General features: G+C 35.8%; 3 protein-coding genes across 6 annotated transcripts; 2 read left to right on the forward strand and 1 right to left on the reverse strand.

Annotated features, from left to right (window-relative positions):
* The first annotated feature begins 3,546 nt into the window (after nt 1-3,546).
* Nucleotides 3,547-5,047, forward strand: LOC139784094 (uncharacterized). 4 transcript variants are annotated; one of them, XM_071723260.1, is made up of 4 exons: nt 3,547-3,817; nt 4,201-4,235; nt 4,327-4,523; nt 4,694-5,047. In XM_071723260.1, exons 2-4 carry the CDS (start codon nt 4,201-4,203, stop codon nt 4,903-4,905), a joined length of 444 nt encoding a protein of 147 aa, XP_071579361.1. In that variant the 5' UTR covers nt 3,547-3,817; the 3' UTR covers nt 4,906-5,047. The 4 variants fall into 4 exon arrangements, 3 of the variants coding, with proteins under 3 accessions (XP_071579361.1, XP_071579359.1, XP_071579358.1); XM_071723258.1 differs by having other exon boundaries at nt 3,550-3,817; nt 4,121-4,235; XM_071723257.1 differs by having other exon boundaries at nt 3,551-3,817; nt 4,078-4,235.
* LOC139784093 (uncharacterized) lies at nt 5,036-6,345 on the reverse strand. Its single transcript, XM_071723256.1, has 2 exons — nt 5,965-6,345; nt 5,036-5,782 (listed from the first exon to the last, which is right to left on the reverse strand). Exons 1-2 carry the CDS (start codon nt 6,310-6,312, stop codon nt 5,090-5,092), a joined length of 1,041 nt encoding a protein of 346 aa, XP_071579357.1. The 5' UTR covers nt 6,313-6,345; the 3' UTR covers nt 5,036-5,089.
* Nucleotides 6,346-9,532: 3,187 nt separating this feature from the next.
* LOC139784091 (uncharacterized) lies at nt 9,533-15,540 on the forward strand. The gene is made up of 3 exons (XM_071723255.1): nt 9,533-9,564; nt 14,069-14,244; nt 14,666-15,540. The coding sequence occupies exons 1-3, from the start codon at nt 9,533-9,535 to the stop codon at nt 15,538-15,540; spliced, it is 1,083 nt and encodes a 360-aa protein (XP_071579356.1).
* The last annotated feature ends 2,932 nt before the right edge of the window (nt 15,541-18,472 follow it).

Consider the following 18,472-nt stretch of genomic DNA (forward strand, 5'->3'; position numbering starts at 1 on the left):
GATATCTATAGGAATGTTAGAAGAACTAGCTCGCATTAATGAAGCTAATGATGTATCGTTTAATGAAGAACGTTTATCGGTTTTTATATATTTCATCTTCGAAAATGAGCATTCACATAAGTACGTGGATCCGAACATGGAAAAATATCGAAGACCAAAATTTTTAAGATTAGGGTATTTTAAATGATCTAAAATCTTGAAAAAATCCGCTCCTTTTTCTGGACGCGTTTTGAGGGAAAGATCATTTTGCAAATCGCAAAGTTCCTCTTGATATTCTAAATTTTGTTCTTCGATTTCCGCAGTGAAAGGATTTTCAAAAAGAACTAAGTCCTTTCTAAGACTTTCAAAGTCAGTGAAACGCGTGTCGAACTGACTTATTAAAGAGTCAATTAAATAAATATATTTTTTAAAATTGCAAACTGTGCCGTATTCTTCGAAGAGAATCTGGCAAGAGGGGTAGAAATGAAGAGTGTCTTTTTCTAAGTGATTTTTAAATAAAACTAGTTTCCTACGAAATGAGTCAATATGACTAACTAATTGACATATTGTCTGGTTGGTCTTTTGCAGCTTTGAATTTAAAATATTTAAATGATTAGTTACATCGGTGATGAAAGCGAGTTCACAAAGAAACTCTGTATCTTCGAAGAGAGATTTAATGTTATCATCTTTGGCAATAGACATTTCTTGCAAGAAAAGGAAGATCTCTTTTCTTATCGCAAAAAACTTCTCTAAACATTTCCCAGCACTGAGCCATCGGACTTCACAATGTAGGGGTACATCTGTATAAAGTGCATTATGCTCTTCGAGAAAGTGTTGAAATTTACGATGAGAAAGAAACTTGTGACCGCCTTTTATTAAATTAATGATTTTTGTAACAGTTTTCATGGCGGTAGATAATTTTATAGCTTTCCCACATAATGCTTCTTGATGAATAATACAATGAATAAGGGGGAATTTTAAATTGCGCTGCTTTAGTTGACCGAAGAAACCAATTTTTTGACCTGTCATCGCTTTTGCGCCATCTGTTACTATGGCTGAACATTTTGAAAAGTCGGTGTTAAATTTTTGAAGAGTTTGTTCAACGGCTCTAAAAATGTCTAAACCTGTTGTTGTGTCATGTAATGGAACAAAATCTAACAGCTCCTCGACATGTGAAAAATCGTTTTGTACAATTCGAGCAAAAATACTCAATTGACTCACATGTCGATTATCGGTGCTTTCATCTAAACACAATGAAAAATACGTACAACTTGCTAATAAAAATTTTAATTTATCTTCTATCGAAGAAGCAATATTAGCAATTCTTGCTGCCACTGTCTTTTTACTTAAAGGAATGCTAGCAGCTTCAGCAAGAGTCAATGAATTGCCGAATGATTTTACTGCTTTGATGAGGCATTCCTTTATAAAATCACCTTCCACAAACGGCCTAGAATGTTGGGCAATAAGTAGCGAAATAGCATATGATGCAGTGACAGCTTTTACCGAAGAATTAGCATTAATAGCATTATTTTCATTAGAACTGGAACTTTCCTGATAAATTAATTTTAAACCCTCTATCAAATTACATTTTTCCTGACCTTCATATTTTGAATATTCACTTAAATGTTTATTTTTATAATGTCTCTCAATGGCAAATTTTTTCACAACAACAGGTTCAAAACCGCATAGAAGACACACCGTGTGATTACAAATAAGCGCAAAAAAACTATCCTCCCATTTCTTATCGAAATGTTGTTCATACCTTTGCTCACTGGCCATCCTACAGACTTGACAAAAAAATTGCACAATTATTACAACGCGCACTTAAAGGAAAACTATATAAAGAAAAACTATATAAAAAAAAGAAGTTTAATGAAGAAATTACACAATTATTAGTACGCGCACTTAAGGAAAAAGACCAAAAAAAGAAAACTTATCACTTTTGGAAAATATATACAAATAACAAGTTTACATCCACACACTTTATGTCCACGTTTCAGAACTAATCTGCCCGTGGCAGCGACAGTAACGGTCTGTTGAAAAACAAGAAGGAATCAAAACAATTGCATGTTAAATGCGCGGCACAGATACGCGGTATAGTTGACGTGGGAAATATAAATCCCTGTACGTAGGTACGAAGTTACAAAAGACCATATGTCCAGACAATATGTCAATTAGTTAGTCATATTTACTCATTTTGTAGGAAATTAGTTTTATTTAAAAATTATTTAGAAAAACATACTTCTCATTTATATCCCTCCTGTCAGATTTTCTTCGGAGAATACGGCACAAGTTGTAATTTTAAAAAATGTTTTTATTTCATTGACTTTGACATTTAATTGACTGATATTCAATTGACATTAATAAGTCAGTTTGACACGCGTTTTACTGACTTTGAAAGTCTTAGCCCGGTATTCATAGTCTTCAAGATTGTCTTAAGTAATGTCTTAAGACGCTAATACGGCTCTGTGATTGGTTTATGAGATCTTAAGATTGAACTTAAGACGGTCTTAAATAACTATGAATACCGGCCTTTTTAGAAAGGACTTAGTTCTTTTTGAAAATCCTCTCACTGCGGAAATCGAAGAAAAAATTTAGAATTTTAAGAGAAAATTTGCGATTTGCAAAATAATCTTTCCCTCAAAACGCATTCAGAAAAAGAAGTGGATTTTTTAAAGATTTTACATAATTTAAAGTATCCTAATTTCAAAAATTTTGGTCTTAGAATTTTTTTCATGTTCGAATTTACATACTTATATAAATGCTCATTTTCGAAGATTAATATATAAAAATCAATAAACGTTCTTCCTTCAGCGATACATTATTAGCTTCATTAAAATGCAAAATATTTTTTCTAACATTCCTATATTATAGATATCCCATCTCTTGTAGAATTATGTAAATGGCCTAGAAAATTGACTTAATATTTACAATTATTGATTGTTCCTTTGATTTCACTTCATTTGTTTATTAATAAATTTTTTCACATTATTTTTCTTTTCAGTGGAGGCCTGGAGAAATTACTTTAAAAGAAAAATACGTCAACAATAGTAGCTCATGGGTGGGGTGGAAACTATTATCCTAATTATAATTATACAATAATTATATATAGTACATATTTCTACACACACCACGCTTACCGATTCCTTAATCAATTGTATTCTATATATATTGAGAAAATAAATGCATTATTATGTAATTTTGTTATAAGTGTAACACACAAACTAAGAGTTCCAAAAAAATTTTATATAATTATTACAGGTTTTATTTAAATATGTAATTTAATAGCAACAATATATATATAATATTAATAATAATAATAATATAAGGATGTTCAATTATTAATTATTAAAATGAAAACTGTTCTAACTGGCTACTTAATATTGCTCGGGGGGAATGTAGTTCCATCCTACGTATAGCACGCGTGACGCTCCTGAGAAACAGTGTCAGGGTAGCGTCCCATGGCGCGTATCGACTCTGCGACCAATCACAGACGATCCGCCGTTTTTGATACGCTTAACAATCTTTTGAACATTGTTTGAGCGGATCGCACACTCACACAGTTCCATCGTAACGTACGTGTGGGTCGAGCCCTCCTTCTTGGGCTCAGGTGCCATATTGAGTGTAGAAAGTGCACTAGCAGTAGAGAAAAGAGAATAGTAGAGGTTTGCGTTTTGTCTTCCGATAGTTCCGATATTATTATGGAAAATTTTTGGCAAGGATGTGAAAAAAATTGCGATCTTCAGCGATCGAGGTGCGCCGCTACAGGCGGTTTAACGCGACGACATTCGATGACTCGTATCTCGCCCGTGCTCGATTGTCATCGTGATAAACAGCGGTAAGATAGGTTAGCGTACCCCCGGTATATGAGGCAATGAAACCCCTCGCGGGTAATACCAGCTAAATACGAGTCGCGAGCGTCGCTTTTCCGCACGGAGATACTATGTTTATTCGCGTCGCATGCCCCACCATGCTCCTAATCACTCCAACGCACTCCAAAAACTCATCTGCTCCAATCGCCACCTTTGATCCGTCATCCAAGTGCTCTTGGTGTTTATTGGAGTATGCGACGCGAACAAACCTACTGTCGATGAACAGGTGCGAAAAAGGTGGAAGCAACTGCGCGATTCCTATATTAAAGCAAAACGTAGACAGTACATTCCAAGCGGATCAGCTGCAAGTTCAAATATCTCGAAAAAAGGTTTCGGTTTCTATGACCAGATGAAGTTTCTTGACGACGTTGTAGTGAAATCATCGTACGTATTGTATTATCTTTGTTTACCTGTTATATTTATTGTTTTGTATATTTGACAAATGATATAACGTAATGGACTTTTTGTTGTACAGGACTATCTCCAGCTTGCCGAATAAAAATATTGATGATATAGATTCAGCAATTGAGGAACCTCTACAGGTCACGCAACCTCAAACATCGAACACTTCTACTGTAATTGAACAGTCAGCTAGCGATGTTTCCCTATCGCCGAGTCAGCAGCAACCAAATGTTTCCCTATCGCCGAGTCAGCAGCAACCAAAAGCAAAAAGTTTGTTTTACTTATTTATGTAATAATTCCTGCTAAAATTGTCAGATAGTATAGTTCAGTAATAAATAAAAACATGTGATTGTAATTAAATGATTTTTGGGATATAAAAAAACTTTTATTAAACTACTATCTACATACTGACGTTAATGTTTTATTTACTGTTTTTTTAGAATCAAGAAACTGTAATAATATCTCCGATGTAAAAGAGGTCATTTTATCAGCCCTGGAAAGCGAGTCTAAGAGAAATCCAGACGCCGTCGATGGATTTTTTCTTCAAATAAGAGATAGAGTACGAGCCCTTCCAGCACGTGAGAGGGCTCAGTTTGAGATGCAAGTCCTAGCGCTACTATTTGAGTTTGAACAAAAAGTTTCTCTTTTTTAGTCTTATTTTTTGTCAAGACAATTCTATTTTATTTACTATTATGTAGTATTATGTTTGCAAAAATAAAACTTAATTTTTTGGGTTATATGTAAGGTACATGTAAGGTATATATAATAAAGAAAATGTAATATTAAGTAGAAAATCCTTTTTTATTTATATATAAAAAAATGTAATATCAAGTAGATTAAAAATCATTATTTATTGCCCTCTCCCACTGAAATGGTAATGCACCAGTACCTATAAAGAAATTTGAATAAGCATTTCGAATTTCGATGCCATTGTTCATTTGTCTGCCTCTAGTAACTGGCAACGAGTTAAATCCTTCAGAAATTATAGTGCGATCTTCAGGAGTCATATGCACATATGTACTCTTGGAAAGTAATTTTTCCTCATTGCTGATAATGAAGTTATGAAGTGCTACTGTTGCTTGAACAATTTTTCTCGCATTTGCAACACTTGCAATTATGGGTCTTCTATAAATCCTCCATCTTGCTGCTAGAATCCCGAAAGCGCTCTCTACAACACGTCTTGCTCGACTGAGCCTGTAATTAAAAACTTTCTTCCTGAGATCTAGCTTGCCACTTCGCGGATACGGTCTCATCATGTACGTTGTCAGTGGAAAAGCCTCATCCGCTAGCAACACATAAGGCAGTGCTGGTCCATCAATTTCGATGGGCTTCATATTTGGCAGCTTGAATGTACCTTCTTCGAAACGTTTTCCAATTTCACTATTTTTAAAGACTCCTCCATCACTATGTCTACCTTCCGCACCGATATCGACCACAGCAAAGCGATATTTCGCATCGCTAATCGCTAACAGATTGATGCTGTGGTGTCCTGTGTAATTGAAATGCGTCGAGCCACTATTTGCCGGAGCCTGTAAGACAAATTACATTTATTTTATTACTCGTCGAACATTAATAATAAGAGATAGTCCACAATAAGTACCCACAATCATCGACTAACATTTGTTATGACAAATTGGTGATATGATAAATGTATAGTATTGAAGTTTCTCTGTACCATAATTCATAATAAAAAAAACATTTTTCTAAATACCTGCAATGTAACATGCTTTCCATCAATACATCCTATACAGTTTGGATAGTTCCAAAGTCGCTGAAATTCGTTGGCAATTTCTTGCCAACTCTCTGGACTGTCATCAATAAAAACTGTCTCCTTCAAAGCATTCCATATTGCCTCGCAGGTCTCTGATACTATCTTTGATACAGTATTATAGCCAATTCGATAGGCATATGAGATCGATGTCATGCTGTCTCCTGATGCTAAATAGCGAAGCGTAATATGCAGACGTGTTTCAGGAGGAATTGGCTCTCGAACAACATATTGTTTAACAATGGATGGGCCGACTAATTTGAGTAATTCTTGAAATAAGATAGGATCCATTCGGAAATAATTGACAAATTTTTTATTGTATTTTTTAATTGTATTAGATTTTTATTTATTTTTACTCGAACTTGTGTAAACTCTACTGTCGTGGAATTGATTTTCCTTGAGAAATCTTTCGGGATTATTGTTGCTGTCGATGTAAATCTTGGCCAGCGCGTTGTGCGTAGCCGGCTCCACGCAGCCCTCGTGAACGCGAGATTCCAACCACGGTAGCAACTAGCAACAGCTTCAGCCGATTTCTCTTTTCCACCTCCTCGACCAGTTCGTCGGTGGAGAATTGTCCGCGCACCACCAGGATCAGATTCTTAATAATATCTTCCGAGCAGTCAACGTCCAGTAGACCACCCACGACCACCGAGAGACGCGACGGATTTACCTTCTGGACGTATATCTCGATGTACTTTTGTAAGTTATTGCGATAAAGATAAAGAACGAAATCGTGAACGAAGTCGAATCGATCGCACACACGATTATCAAAGGCAATTGATCGGACAGCTTTGCTTCCTTCAGGAAATTCTTTCGCGCTCCGGATTACAGTTGCTCTCCCGACATATATGAACTTTGTTTCACTTTTTAGGTTATTGCGCGTTTACCATTTTAGGTGCGTGCATGCGTGCATGCGTGCTTGTGTGCGTGTGTTCAGTACGCCGCCAAACGGGTCCCGGTGTCCCATGGAGCGGATTAAGCGGAAGCGTAACCAGCGGATCGCCAATCACGGATCCGTTTCTACGGAATCTTTGAAAGAGCTCTATCGGAAAGATTCCGTGATTTGCGATCCGCTGGTCCGCTTACGCTTAATCCGCTCCATGGGACACCGGGACCCGTTTGGCGGCGTACCAAAACCGGCGGATTGTCTGTGATTGGTCGCAGAGTTCGATACGCTCGATACGCGCGTATCGCGATACGCGCCATGGGACGCCACCCTCAAGCGCGCTGTCGGCGGCTCGGCCGCCGAGTCTCGGCGGCAGTGGGGGAATAGGAGGCGTCGCCTCGGGAATCGGCCCGAAATGTGCAACTAAATCCCAGCTCTGTCTTATGATATGACGTCTTTAAAACGTTTTAGGCCGGTATTCATAGTCGGTTCTTATATTTAAGACCCGCGTCTTAAGTACAATCCTAAGATGTTATTAACCAATCACAGAGCCGTATTCGCGTCTTAAGACATTACTTAAGACGGTCTCAAAATAAGATTTGACTATGAATACCGACTATGAATGATGTCTGTTATTGGGAGTTTGAACCATAGACTTATATAGATATAGACCGGCTCCTGCCGTAAAGCCTTGTGTCCACGATGCTCTAGACTTCTATCCCCACCAAGTAATCAGAAGAAAAAGAAAGAACTACAATTGATAAGGCTCTATATAAGTGAATATACACGTCGTCCGCCATTTTGGTGCCAACCGCATGTGTGCGCATGTACGAAAACATATAACCTATCGCAGCTTTCGCACATGCGCACACATGCGGTTGGACCAAAATGGCGGACGAGTATACCTACTTTTTTAAAGCTCTACAATTGAGGCTATTGGCTCCTGCCCACAGGACGCGGAAACGCTTGCCGCGCGGCAAGAAGTGACGCGGTAGCCAATAAACGTTCGACTGCTACTGAGCGGCTTGGTCTGCTGAACGCGCCCATTGGAGTTGATTGGAGAGACGTATGTACTTAAGACTTATAGAAGTTAAATCTCTCCAATCAGCTCCAATGTGTCTACTTTACGCTAGTTCAGATTTCGCCACCAGGAGCGCTCGCGCAGAGCTTTGCGTAAAGTCACTAGATTTATAAAGTACCGCAATCATCTGCCATTTTGGCTTCATCACACAAACAAACAGCGTATACATATGAGGGTTTTCGCGGTTTTCGCACACATGAACCAGGTTTGAAAACTGCACTTAACGTGTAGCTAAATTACACTATGTAATATGATAAATGTGCACTTTTTGGTGCACTTTTCGACGCCATTTTGGCTCCAAATGCTAAAGCATTGGGACAATGGGGATTGCGGTACTTTATAAATCTAGTGACTTTAGCTGTGCGTCGCCAATGCGACACAAGCGGCTGCTGCGTGAAGTAATCAATATGGCCACCGTGTCGACAATATTAGGCCGATATTTCATGTGTCGTACGACAAATTTTTTAAGCATGTTAATTGACTGTAGGATAGAGAAGTTTTTGAGTTTCTAGAAATTCTCTATCCTGCAGCCAATTAACATGCTTAAAAAATTTGTCGTACGACACATGAAATATCGGCCTTAGCATCAGCTTTATATGGGTAATGATGTAAAAAATTATTATTTTGTTAATTTTACATGAGAAATGTTGACACTTTGTTTGGACACTTTGTGTGAACATATATTATATATGCATCACTATATCGTCAAAAAACATGATCATATGTTTCTTGACGATAGTAATGCATAGATATATTCACACAAAGTGTCCAAACAATGTGTCAACATTTCTCATGTAAAATTAACAAAATTATATTTTTTTCACATCATTATCTATATAAAGCTAATGTTAATACTGCATATCGACGTGGCGGCCATGTTTGTTATGCCACGCTAGTGCTCCTTTTCCCGCGGTGGATGTTTTTTTCCCAATAGGCCAGTATTTATTAATCAGATCTTATGTTTAATTCGGGCGCTTGCACTAGTGCACACTGAGTGCGCACTAAGGCTTGTTCTTAATCAATTGTTATATTTACAGATCATCTCAAATACTTCTTAGGCCGGTATTCATAGTCGGTTCTTATATTTAAGCCCGTCTTAAGTACAATCTTAAGATATCATTAACCAATCACAGGCCGGTATTCATAATCAGATCTTATTTCAAGATCGTCTTAAGTAATATCTTAAGATGCTAATATGGCTCTGTGATTGGTTAATGACATCTTAAGATTGTACTTAAGATGGTTATACAAGAACCGACTATGAATACCGCCTACAGAGCCGTATTAGCATCTTAAGATATTACTTAAGACGGTCTTGAAATAAGATTTGATTATGAATACCGACCCCAGAGCCGTATTAGCATCTTAAGACATTACTTAAGACGGTTTTAAATATAAGAACCGACTGTGAATACCGGCCATAGTCTACTGTTCTTATTTCAAGACCGTCTTGAGTAATGTCTCAAGATGCTAATACAACTTTGTGATTAGTTTAAAACATCTTAAGATTGTACTTAAGACGGTCTTAAATACAATATCCAACTATGGCTGGATTCGTCTTGACGCTTTCAACGCTGTAAGCATTAATCTATCTTTGTTGAACATCGAATATTAAACACATTCCATTTACAAATAAAAAGATATTAGGAAAAAAAATTACTTCAACACAATTATAAAATGTTCGGAAAACTAACATTTTCCCTTTACAATAAATAGTCGCAAAATGAATGTGATACGAAGCTTAGTCATGTGCAGCTTACAAACTTCGTTAAGGAAAAAGGTCAGTTTTCGGTCTATTTTATAAGTGTGCTAAAGCGATCTAAGGTGCAGTCTCTTTAGCCAAATATCTTTTTATCTGCAAGTACTATCTAAGAAATACTATATATCTTTCAACGTGTTGTTTCGCGCTTCTGACAAAATCTCTTACACAATCTAGCATATGACCTCGGCGAGTATCCAGGAGCCTCAAGCTATAATAGTTGTGAGTAGTTGTATACAAAGATGAACGCAAAATAAATGAAGGGAAAAAATAACAAAATTTTTACCTAAACGATACATTCCCAGCAAACACAAACTATAACCATTATATAACACAGAAATAACATGTAATATAACTATAGTAATGTAATATATACATAGCAGTTATGTAATCTTTTTTGTACCAGTAATATAACTGTGTTTTGTAATAGTTATATTGATATGTTATTTATTGGTGACACTACAATAACAACAATATAACGTCAACATAACACGTTCAGAGATATATACTGACAAAACGTGCAATATATTGATATCTATAGGATTTATTATTTATATAAATATAAGTTATATAAACAAGACCGCGGCGTCTTAAAATATTATATTGTACGTACAATTATAAAATAAGCCAAAATATGTATATTAAAAATAACATAAAACATACTTAAGACGGTCTTGAAATAATAGAATTCGGACTACGACCGGCATTGACTCGCTTTTATTAATTTGTCTTAAGTATGTTTTAAGTTATTAAAATACATATATTTTGGTTTATTTTAGAATTGTACGTATACACAATTATTCTAAGACGCCGCGGTTTTATTTATATATTTTATATCTATATAAATAATAAATATAGATATCTATTATTATTTTATTTGTAAGAAATCGATTTGACTAATACAAACATCAAAATATATTTTCTGTATCAATAATTATATAAATATTAATAATTATACATTATTTTTTAATTTATATACATTCTGATAGGGAAGGGAAAGAGCAGAGAAGAGAAGATCGGTGATTGAGCGCGTTCAGGAGATACAGCCATTCAGTAGCAGTCGAACGTGATTGGCTCTTACTTTTAGAATCAACCAATCAACGCAGAGTGTTAACAACACGAACTCAACAGTTGGTATCTGCTGAACGCGCCCATTGGCATGCATGCATGGTGACAGAGGTTAGGAAGTATTCCATCACGTTTCGGCCGGGACGGTCGCGCGCTCGCGGATCCGCGGATCATATTAACCTCTATGAAGTTGGCCGGGCAACTTCAACGTATCGAACTTTCATTAATTGGAATCGATTGGTGGTCGTTTGGTGGTCTTTGGTAGTCTAGTCCGATCGTTTGGTGGTTAGTCGTTTTCCTGTAAAATAAAAATGAAATTTCCGGTGTGAAGTTAGCCGGACAATTTTTATTTTTCAACCAATTTAATTTTTTATAGCTCATTCGACGCGGAATCGTTTGGTGGTCACGAATATCATCATAAAAACGTTTGGTGGTCAACCGTTTTCCCAGAAAATAGAAAAAATCGTATGCGCATAATGTTGGACATATCACCACTGTGCCATTAGCCGGAAAAATTGTATTTATCACCCAAATTGACTTTGATAGGGCTCATTCGACGCGGAATCGTTTGGTGGTCACGAATATCATCGTTAAAACGTTTGGTGGTCAATCGTTTTCCTAAAAAATAGAGAAAACCGTACGCTCACGCCATTGGTCGTATGACTCCGTGACATTAGTTGGATAAATATTATTTATCAATCAAATTGACTTTGATAGGGCTCATTCGACGCGTAATCGTTTGGTGGTCACGAATATCGTCGTTAAAACGTTTGGTGGTCAATCATTTTCTCAGAAAATAGAGAAAACCGTATGCGCATAATGCCGGACATATCACTCTGTGCCATTAGTCGGAAAAATTGTATTTATCACCCAAATTGACTTTGATAGGGCTCATTCGACGCGGAATCGTTTGGTGGTCACGAATATCATCGTTAAAACGTTTGGTGGTCAATTGTTTTCCTAAAAAAATAGAAAAAACCGTACGCTCACACCATTGGTCGTATGACTCCGTGACATTAGTTGGATAAATATTATTTATCAATCAAATTGACTTTCATACGGCTCATTCGACGCGGAATCGTTTGGTGGTCACGAATATCATCATAAAAACGTTTGGTGGTCAACCGTTTTCCCAGAAAATAGAAAAAATCGTATGCGCATAATGCCGGACATATCACCACTGTGCCATTAGCCGGAAAAATTGTATTTATCACCCAAATTGACTTTGATAGGGCTCATTCGACGCGGAATCGTTTGGTGGTCACGAATATCATCGTTAAAACGTTTGGTGGTCAATCGTTTTCCTAAAAAATAGAAAAAACCGTACGCTCACGCCATTGGTCGTATGACTCCGTGACATTAGTTGGATAAATATTATTTATCAATCAAATTGACTTTCATACGGCTCATTCGACGCGGAATTGTTTGGTGGTCACGAATATCATCATAAAAACGTTTGGTGGTCAACCGTTTTCCCAGAAAATAGAAAAAATCGTATGCGCATAATGCCGGACATATCACCACTGTGCCATTAGCCGGAAAAATTGTATTTATCACCCAAATTGACTTTGATAGGGCTCATTTGACGCGGAATCGTTTGGTGGTCACGAATATCGTCGTTAAAACGTTTGGTGGTCAATCGTTTTCCTAAAAAAAATAGAAAAACCGTACGCTCACGCCATTGGTCGTATGACTCCGTGACATTAGTTGGATAAATATTATTTATTAATCAAATTGACTTTGATAGGGCTCATTCGACGCGGAATCGTTTGGTGGTCACGAATATCGTCCTTAAAACGTTTTGTGGTCAATCATTTTCTCAGAAAATAGAGAAAACCGTATGCGCATAACGCCGGACATATCACTCTGTGCCATTAGTCGGAAAAATTGTATTTATCACCCAAATTGACTTTGATAGAGCTCATTCGACGCGGAATCGTTTGGTGGTCACAAATATCGTCATTAAAACGTTTGGTGGTCAATCGTTTTTTTAAAAAATAGAAAAAACCGTACGCTCACGCCATTGGTCGTGTGACTCCGTGACGTTAGCTCGGTAATTTGATGGATAAATATTATTTATTACCCAAATTGACTTTGATTGGGCTTATTCGACGCGGAATCGTTTGGTGGTCACGAATATCGTCATTAAAACGTTTGGTGGTCAATAAATAATATTTATCCATCAAATTACCGAGCTAACGTCACGGAGTTATACGACCAATGGCGTGAGCGTACGGTTTTTTCTATTTTTTAAGGACACGATTGACCACCAAACGTTTTAATGACGATATTCGTGACCACCAAACGATTCCGCGTCGAATAAGCCCTATCAAAGTCAATTTGGGTGATAAATACAATTTTTCCGACTAATGGCACAGAGTAATATGTCTGGCATTATGCGCATACGGTTTTCTCTATTTTCTGTGAAAATGATTGACCACCAAACGTTTTAAGGACGATATTCGTGACCACCAAACGATTCCGCGTCGAATGAGCCGTATGAAAGTCAATTTGGGTGATAAATAATATTTATCCATCAAATTACCGAGCTAACGTCACGGAGTCATACGACCAATGGCGTGAGCGTACGGTTTTTTCTATTTTTTAAGAAAACAATTGACCACCAAACGTTTTAATGACGATATTCGTGACCACCAAACGATTCCGCGTCGAATGAGCTCTATCAAAGTCAATTTGGGTGATAAATACAATTTTTCCGACTAATGACACAGAGTGATATATGTCCGGCGTTATGCGCATACGGTTTTCTCTATTTTCTGAGAAAATGATTGACCACCAAACGTTTTAATGATGATATTCGTGACCACCAAACGATTCTGCGTCGAATGAGCTATAATGAAGTTAAATTGGTTGAAAAAAAAAATTGTCCGGCTAACTTCACACCGGATATTTTATTTTTATTTTACAGGAAAACGGCTAACCACCAAACGATCGGACTAGACTACCAAAGACCACCAAACGACCACCAATCGATTCCAATTAATGAAAGTTCGATACGTTGAAGTTGCCCGGCCAACTTCATAGAGGTATCGTATTAATCAGATCCAACAAGCAACGTAAGTGTCGCTTCCGAAAGTATTCCTTCGAAAGAAGGAGAAACTGAGCCACGAGAAACCGCAAAAGCATCACCAGAAAATACTGCGGCGATAGACAAATCGAAAGAAGAGGTTACAGGAATCGCAGAAGCATCGGTGGGAGCCATCGTCGAGCAACTATAATACGACATCACCAGCACAATCGGCTGCGAAAAAAACCGCTACGAGTTCTCCAGTGATCGATACCTGGCCGGATCGTCACCCGCGCACGACGGCAGGCTATCCAGTACCGAGGCGCCGCGCTACATCGTCTCTTCCACCGAACGTCTCCTGGCGTCGACGTCCTCTTCGTCGTCCTTTTCGTCAGAGACTGGTAAGTGTGCGTCTTGCTTTTCTCGAGCGAAGGACTGAGATATTTCGATATCGATTTCTTTTTCCCACTAACATTTTTATGTATTCTTGGTTTCGTGGATATTTGATTGCCTAAATATTATAAGATCTTGTGATTCAATATAGTTCTTTATTTTATAAACGTACATATATAGTCCGGGAACATTCCCTCGTTAATCTACCGCAAGGCTATTCGACCGATCTATCTCTATATCTATGTATATCTCGCACGCACTTATGATTCTCTCTCTCCTAATTACTTTTCGTACTTCTCGCTCAGCGACTCAAATCTCTCTGCCGTCCGTCCGTGCCTTTCTTCGGAACGCGCGACGGCCTTCCTCTACTCCATTTAACTTATTAAAATAAAGTAATTTTTCCTGAAACTAATAATACATTACGTACAGATTACTCGTTCTATTTAATTGCCATTAAACCTTACATTACCTCAGAATTTGCAAGAAAACCTAGAGATTTATCAGAAGTTGATAGATGGAAAGCTACTGAATTTCGCCAGTTTTTGTTATATACTGGCATTGTAATTATGAAATCAGTACTCTCAAAAAATTGCTATAACCATTTCATTTCTTTAAGTGTTGCTATCAGAATATTGACCGATCCGCAACTATGTATAACATGTAATGCTTACGCGAAGTCATTGTTAGTATGGTTTGTTTCGAATTACGGTATACTTTATAGGGACGAATATATTTCGTACAATGTTCATAATCTTATTCATTTTCCCGATGAGGTACAAACCTTTGGTTGTTTGGATAATTTTAGTTGCTTTAAATTCGAAAATCACATGCAAAAGATTAAAAAGAAAGTTCGTCAATCACGGAAACCTTTGGAACAGTTGTCAAATTGCGTATTTGAAGAACTACAACTTCCAATTCAACCATGTCCAATAATACAATATCCAGTTGTTGTTTATAAAAAAAACAAGGAAATTTCTTATCTGCAATTTAAAAGTTTTAAAATTTCCAAACATAACAATAATAATTTTGCTTTACTTGATAGCAATTTTGTAGTTTGTATTTTGGACATTGTAGAAGAAAACTGCGTACTCTATATTCGTGCACAACGTTATTTAAACCCGAAGTCTTTTTTTAGTATACCGTGTCCTTCTGAAAAGTTGGGCATATTTTTAATATATAATACAACTAATTCTGACATTATAAAAATTCCAGTTACGCAAATATATAAAAAATGTATTAAAATTTTACTCTTCGACGAGGTAGAATCATTTGTTACTATACCGCTTCTACTCTCCAATAATTAGGTGCATGACATTCGATTTGAGGTGCACTTAATATATATATAATATATTTTATGGTTTTGTCATATAACAAAAAAAATATGATACAAAATATTATAATCGTTAAGGCTCCTGGTCCCTCAGCCGAGAACTCTGCGTTGACGGTGGCGACGTACCGTCGCGGCAGAAATCAGAACCCTCTCCAATGGAGAATTCTGTCCTTGTGACATGTTGACAACCTATTTTGTTGTGCGTGCTATTTCTTTATTATTCGCTCTGTGCTTGTGCTCTAACGTTTAACGTATTCGTGAAAGTCGTAAAATTGGCCAAAAAGTAAAATTTGCACGCGGAAGGAACGTTTTCACCTCCTTTCGATAGTCGTTAAACGGCTGTTTTTCCCGTATGTTTAGGCTTCGTTTTATGGCTGTTTGTTTATTGTCGAGGGAAAAGGGTAGTTTTCGGCCAATTTCGGAAGTGTTCTGAAACAATCTATAGTGATGTTTTATTAAAATGTCTTTTTATTTGAAAATGGCACGCACAACAAAATTGGGTGTTTTCCTCGCCTCGATAGTAAAAATCCAATATGGCCGCGGTGACTACCCAGGAGCCTTAAATTATGAAATATTATTAATATGTTAGTTGTCATTTGTTTTGATATTTGTAAACATTTTATTTTAATTCCACTTGAAGTTACTGAGTCTTTCTGTTAAATATATGTAGAATATTAATTGTATGCAAGATGTACGTGATGGTTTTCATGAAAAACACGCGACAGAGGTGAGTGTAATATTGAATAAGAAATACAAATTTTCTTTACATATTTGATAGATCTAAAATATATTAATGAAGAGCGATAATCATTCTCTCACTGAGCTACTTTCTCTGATTAACACAGGCAATCGTATCACGCGCCGCGCATGCGTCTTTCGTGCATAACCCTGTACACGAGACGCGGAAACGGCACGTTGAGTGCAGTTGAGTGGCTACCGCGTTGCTTCGTGTCGCATCGCGCGCGGCAAATGTTTCAGCGTCTTATTGTTAGTCGTATCTCACAAAATTGTCTCACAAAAATTGTCTCACAAAATTGTCTGACAAAAATTGTCTCACAAAATTATTAAATTACAAAATTGTTACTTTATTCAATCCAAGTGATATCTATCTTAACAAAATTATTAAAAACAGAAGTCGTTTTTGTTCGACCCAACTGGCCTAATAATTATTGTAATATATTTAAACTCACAACGTTTCGAAAAATTATCTCACAAAATTGTCTCACAAAAATTGTCTCACAAAATTATTAAATTACAAAATTGTTACTTTATTCAATCCAAGTGATATCTATCTCGAAAAAACCTAAATAACAAGTGGTATCTATTTAAAAAAAAATATGTGAAATCTTTTAATACTGCGCCAATTACAAAGAGAGAATATATATATATATATATATATATATATATATATATATATATATATATATACACCTTATAACAAAATTATTATTATATCACGAAATTGCGTTACCAAACTCAATCCAAGTGATATATATATTTCAAAAAAATATATGAAATCTTTAAATTACGCCAACTACAAAGAGAATATATATATTGCTTTGAAAAATAATTGTAGTGCAACTACTCTTAAAAAATAAAACAAAATTGTGTTACCTAACTCAACCCAAGTGATATGTATCTTTGTATTCCTGAGGATCTTTCTATCAACCCAAGTGGTAGTAGTTTTAATTCTCCTTGATAAAATTATAATATTACAAAGAATCATTCAATCATTTTAATCACAAAGAATTAAAGAGGTAACATTATAAAATAAAAATATTTAATTAAAATAAAATAAAAAAATTTTTCTTGTAAAAAACTTGGCGCTGCTTTTTTAAGGTTAAACCAGACAAACTTGCATAGGTGCATAAGCATATGCATAAAGAGATAGATTGGTCTATTTCCTTTTGCACATATATCTGAACCAATCAATTTCTTACGCTTATGTTTATGCGCGATGCAAATTTGTCTGGATAGACTTTAAAAAAGCAGCGCCAAGTTTTTTACAAGAAAAATTTTTTTATTTTATTTTAATTAAATATTTTTATTTTATAATGTTACCTCTTTAATTCTTTGTGATTAAAATGATTAAATGATTCTTTGTAATATTATAATTTTATCAAGGAGAATTAAAACTACTACCACTTGGGTTGATAGAAAGATCCTCAGGAATACAAAGATACATACCACTTGGGTTGAGTTAGGTAACACAATTTTGTTTTATTTTTAAGAGTAGTTGCACTACAATTATTTTTCAAAGCAATATATATATTCTCTTTGTAGTTGGCGTAATTTAAAGATTTCATATATTTTTTTGAAATATATATATCACTTGGATTGAGTTTGGTAACGCAATTTCGTGATATAATAATAATTTTGTTATAAGGTATATATATATATATATATATATATACCTGTAATATACCTGTAATATATATATATATATATATATATATTCTCTCTTTGTAATTGGCGCAGTATTAAAAGATTTCACATATTTTTTTTTAAATAGATACCACTTGTTATTTAGGTTTTTTCGAGATAGATATCACTTGGATTGAATAAAGTAACAATTTTGTAATTTAATAATTTTGTGAGACAATTTTTGTCAGACAATTTTGTGAGACAATTTTTGTGAGACAATTTTGTGAGATAAAATTAATGATACTACCACTTGGTTTTTTTCCGAGGTAACAACCACGCGTGTACTTGGCGCCCTTTTTTTACCTTTTTTGAAAAAGGTAATTTTGTACTGATATCATGCATTTTGTAGTGTTACGCATCCTCTTCTAACTAGTCTTATAAAGAATATATCTTACAAACAGTATGTACAGATTGTAAAGCTAAAGGTGTTACAGACTATTATTTCTAAGAAAATAGATTTTTTTAAATAACATGTAGACATG

Source organism: Temnothorax nylanderi, unplaced genomic scaffold, assembly GCF_030848795.1.
Source record: "Temnothorax nylanderi isolate EJ_2023f unplaced genomic scaffold, tnyl_v1.0 TNYL_tig0583_pilon, whole genome shotgun sequence".
Taxonomy (NCBI): Eukaryota; Metazoa; Arthropoda; class Insecta; order Hymenoptera; family Formicidae; genus Temnothorax; species Temnothorax nylanderi.